At 67.6% G+C, this 4869-nt stretch overlaps 1 protein-coding gene across 1 annotated transcript in view; it reads right to left on the bottom strand.

The window, feature by feature from the left end:
- The window catches only part of LOC132080821 (uncharacterized), a 2476-nt gene extending 144 nt beyond the window's left edge, over positions 1–2332 (bottom strand). The window contains exons 1-4 of the mRNA XM_059484139.1: positions 2162–2332; positions 1031–1246; positions 252–402; positions 1–67 (exon numbers count right to left, since the gene is read on the bottom strand). The exon at positions 1–67 is cut by the window's left edge and continues 144 nt beyond it. Of these exons, the coding sequence (XP_059340122.1) occupies positions 1–67; positions 252–402; positions 1031–1246; positions 2162–2325 (598 nt within the window). The 5' untranslated portion in view covers positions 2326–2332. The remainder of the gene's footprint in view (positions 68–251; positions 403–1030; positions 1247–2161) is intronic.
- Positions 2333–4869: the final 2537 nt, after the last annotated feature.

Genomic DNA, 4869 nt, shown 5'->3' with positions numbered 1-4869 from the left:
TCCAGCTCCGCTCCAGCGTGCCCAGCTCCAGCCCCTCGCAGAGCGACTGCGGCCAGCGCGCCTTGTGCTGCACAGAGTGAACGTGGCTTGTGTCCCTGGAGGCTGCTGGCCCCAGCCAGGGGGGACAGGGCTCCCAGCACTGCCCTGAGTCACCCTCCCGGGCTGGGGAGAGCAGGGAGCAGCCCGGGGCTCCTGCACCCCCTGCACGCCCACCCTGGCCCCTCCATCCAGCCATTCCCGCCCCTGCTCACCGGCCGCTGCCTGGAGAGCTGGTGCAGAGGGAAGGGAGCCCACTGGATGGGCTCCATGGGCCAGCTCGACACCGAGATGTCGCTGGCTTTGCCCGAGTCCACCATAGGGTCATTCATGCTGCTGGAGCTGGCGTCCCAGTCGTAATGGAAACTGGGAAAAGAATCCACAGGTAGTTAAGAGAAGGGCATGAGTCAGGCTGGTGCAGGAGAGGGACCCTGTGCTGTGCCCTGGGGATGATGAAGTTGCTGTTGGGGCAGTGCCAAGCTCAGGCCCCAGAGGGGAGCACACAGAGCTCTGGCTTTGCTCCTGATTCCCCTGGGCTCATGGCTGGGGTGTTCCTACCCTTCCTGCCCTTTTGCCAATAGAGCTGGAAACTACCAGGGCTCTTTTTCCATGGACACCCTGGAAGCTGATTTGAGTTTCCCATGAGCACACAGAGCCACCCTTTCCTGCAGATGTGAACTCTCCTCCCTTACAGCAGTCCCAGCATACACACATTAAAATAAAATAAAATAAAATAAAATAAAATAAAATAAAATAAAATAAAATAAAATAAAATAAAATAAAATAAAATAAAATAAAATAAATAAACAGGTGCTGCTCCATGGACTCCAAGGGCTGGGGGTTGTCAGAGCTCCCGGCACTGTCCGTGGAGGAGCAGACGCTGGCTGGGCAGGGCTGCACACACGGTTCCAGGGCTCCGTGTGCCCCAAAGCCCTCCCTGCCCGGAGCCAGCAGAGCCCCCCGAGCCCAGCCCAGCCCAGGCCCTGTTCCCTACCTGGGCTGGCACTGTGGGTGGGAGCAGGGCCCCGGGCCCCGCTTGGCTCCGGCCGAGTCCCCCCGGCAGCCGCAGCAGCCGCTGTCCAGCACCTGCAGCTGCAGCAGCTCCTCCGAGTTGCTGAAGGCCGGGTTGTCCAGCGAGCTGGCCGAGGGCAGCCCCGAGCGGGACCAGTACTGGGCCGAGACATCGTCCAGGCGGCAGAAACGGCGGTAGCTGAGGGGCAGGACGGGCGCGGGCTCACGTGTGCACACACGGGCACACATACACACAGAGATACACACGTACAGGTGTGCACACACACAGGTACGCACACACACACAGGTACAGACACACAGGGCAGGCATATGCACACATGCATACACACATGTGCACACACCAGCGCGTGAGCACACAACCCCAGCGACTGGCAGCACAGATCACAGATTTCTGCCCAAATTTCCCTGGGTCCAGGGAGGGCCCAGCCGCACACACAGGGTGGGGACAGAGCCCGTGACACTGCTCAGCCTCTGGCCGCAGCTCTGCAGTGGTTGCAGCTGTTCCAGTGGTTTCCTCGGGAGCAATCCCCAGGGCACATTACAGAACGGGCAGTGAGTGGGGCCAGGACAGCAGAGCCCGTTCCCAATGAGCTGCTTTGTCAGGGCTGTGCCTGAGCCTCGCTCACCCCCCCAGGATGGGCAGGACACTCTGGGTGGGGCAGGCAGACCCCCTGCCACGGGCAGCACTGAGGGGTCCCAGAGACCACGTACTTAGAGCCCATCAATACATCTCACACATCTGTCCACAGCAGCACAGCCCACAGCCCTTCAGTGCCACCGCAGCCCCATACAGGCCCACAGCCAGCCTCTCTGGCTGCACCCCACTTCCCGTGGCTGGGAGCATCCCCTCCATCACCTCCCACTGCTGTTATCCCACTCCCAACGCTGTTTTCCTTGGCAGAGCTCAGCCCCAGCCCAGTCACCCCACCATGGCTTTCCCTGGTGCCCCTCGCCCCCTGACCCCAGCAGGGGCAGCAGTGCCCACCCTCCAGAGCCCCCAGACCCCAACAAGGGCAGCAGTGCCCACCCTCCAGAGCCCCCAGACCCAACAAGGGCAGGGGTGCCCACCCTCCGCAGCCCCCAGGGCTCCCACCTGCTGCGGGTCTGGTCGGCCCTGGCCTCCAGCAGCAGCGCCTTGAAGCGGCGCACGGCGAGGGCAGCGAGCACGGCGCCCAGGAGCACGATGCTGAGCAGGACCCCGGCCGCCGTGCCCAGCAGGCCCTGCTGCGTCACCCGGTAGTCGCAGCGCAGCCCCATGAACCAGAAATCGCTGCCCACGGGGCACCTGCAGCGAGGGGCCCGTCAGCGCCAGGGGACAGCGCCGCCAGCCCGGGCTGTCCCCAGGGCACTCACCGGCAGCGGGGCGGCTGCTCCCGGCCGTGCGAGCAGATGCCGTGGTTCTTGCAGTAGGCGCGGTGGCACAGGGAGGTGCAGGTCACGTTCCCGTCCGCCCCGGAGGCGCAGGCGAAGCCGGACGGGCAGGTGAAGAGCAGAGCGCAGGGCTCCAGCGGCCGCGCTGCGGGACGGGCGCGGCTGTGTCACCCTCCCTGCCCGGCGAGTGCCCGCCCAGCCAGCAGCCCCCTGGTGGCCCCGCACTCACCCAGAGCCTCGTGGCGCAGGACGGGGGCCGTGCCCAGCGCCAGCCCCGGCCGGGCACGGGCAGAGCCCAGCGCGGCCTCCAGGAGCTCGTCCAGCCCCGGCCCCGGCAGCTGCTCGGCCGCGAACAGCGCGTCGTAGCTCAGCACCACGCTGCCCTTCCTGCGGGGACACCGCGGGGACACCGCGGGGCTGGGGGTGCCGCTCGCGGGCCAGCACTGCCTGCCCCCGGCCCAGGACAGCCCCCGTGCCCCGTGCCGGGAGCGGGGACAGGCTGCGGGACCGTGCCAGCACCCACCTGATCCCCGACACCTGCGGGGCCGTGCCAGCACCCACCTGATCCCCGACACCTGCGGGACCGTGCCAGCACCCACCTGATCCCGGACACCTGCGGGACCGTGCCAGCACCCACCTGATCCCCGACACCTGCGGGGCCGTGCCAGCACCCACCTGATCCCGGACACCTGCGGGACCGTGCCAGCACCCACCTGATCCCCGACACCTGCGGGACCGTGCCAGCACCCACCTGATCCCGGACACCTGCGGGACCGTGCCAGCACCCACCTGATCGCGGTGACCTCCAGCCGCAGGAAGCCAGGCACGGGCGCGAAGAGGGGAGTGACCTGCACGGGGCGGCGGGAGCTGAGCGCGGTGTCCCCGGCCCGCATTCCCCAGCCCGGCCCGCAGCCCCCGGCCCGCACTCACGGTCTCGTTGAAGCTGTGCAGCAGCTCCTGGCGCTCGGGGGAGCCGGGGTCCTGCAGGGCCGGCACGAACGCCATGTCCAGCACCAGCTCACAGGGGATGCGCAGGAGGGGCGCTGCAGGGTGACAAGGGGACCAGCAGGTCGTGACCCCCGCAGGAGCCGCCTCCAGCTCCTCCTCCTGCCGCGCCCCAGCAGAGGATCCCAAACCCGACTCACCTCTCAGGAGAGGGGGCTGATCCTCCACGATGAACACCTGGGGGGCCCTGCCCACCCCAGCCGGTGTCACCTGGGGGGTGTCAGGGTCTGTCCTCCCTCTGGGGCTGCTCGATGGCAGGGCCAGCTCTGCGTCCACAGCAGCTGGGGGCGACCCAGGGCCCTCTCCATGGGAATCTGGGGGCTGCTGGGGGGGCCCGGGCATCACAGTGGGCACCTGAGCTGGGGATCCCCAGGTCACCCCCTGCACATCCCTCTGTGGTACAGCAGGATGTGGCCCTGCTGTGACTGTCCCTGTGTCCCAGAGCCCTTCTGGGCTGGTGGCAGCTGTGATGGTGTCAGGGACAGCAGTGCTGGTGACACCAACAGCAGTGGTGGGTCCTGGGGAAGGTTCAGGCTGGGACAAAGCTGCCTGCTGGGGAGGCCCAGGTGCTGAGGGGGGTGCCAGGCTGCCCACTCCCACCTGGGTCCCCCCCAGGGATGGAGGGCTCTCAGCAGGACCCACCTTTGGGCTGGAGTGGGGCAGCCCTGGGGAGGGGTCTCCCAGAGGGGTGCCCACAGTGGGGCTGAACCCCAGGACGCCCCAGCTGGTCCCTGGGGAAGGCAGTGGGGCCGACAGCAGGGTCAGTGCAGAGCCACTGGCTGGGGCAGACTCTGGGGACAGGGACATGTGGGGGGACCCAGGACTGGTGTGTGTCACCCCACCCTGTGCCACTGCAGGGCTGCCAGGGGCTGGGGGCACATGGGGCTGCCCTGGGATGGCTGATGGGCTCAGGGGGATGTGACCCTGCTCAGGGGCACCCCCTCTGTCAGGTGGGCCCAAGACCCCTGTGGTCAGGTCCAGAGCTCCTCCCTGGCCGGGAGATGTCACCCCTGGGGTGCTGGCCATGGAGGTGGGGAGAGGCAGAGCTGAGCCCCCGCGTGCGGCAGGCAGCGAGGCTGGGCCTGTCCCCACGGCTGGCCAGGCTGTGCTGGCCAAAGGGCTCCCAGCAGGCCCAGGGGACAGTGCGGAGGGCTGAGGGGCAGAGCGGGGACCCTCCCGTGGGTGGGAAGCAAAGCCCTGCCCTCCTGACAGCCCCCAGTGTGTCCCCTGCAGTGTCCCTGTGGGGGTCAGCAGCCTCTGCAGCCCCCCAGCAAAGGGTGACGTCCCTGCTGTCCCTGTTCCTGAGCTGTCAGTGGCCAGCACGGTGCTGGGGCGGGTCCCTGGGCTGTTGTCACCCAGCTGGACAGTGTCATTGCGGCTCTGCACGAGGGCTGTCCCAGCGGCCCTCCGTCCCAGCAGGCTGCT

The sequence above is a fragment of the Ammospiza nelsoni genome, chromosome 17 (assembly GCF_027579445.1).
Source record: "Ammospiza nelsoni isolate bAmmNel1 chromosome 17, bAmmNel1.pri, whole genome shotgun sequence".
In the NCBI taxonomy this organism is placed as follows: domain Eukaryota; kingdom Metazoa; phylum Chordata; class Aves; order Passeriformes; family Passerellidae; genus Ammospiza; species Ammospiza nelsoni.
The sequence above is the reverse complement of the archived record's forward strand: the minus strand, read 5'-3'. Positions and strand labels throughout refer to the sequence as shown.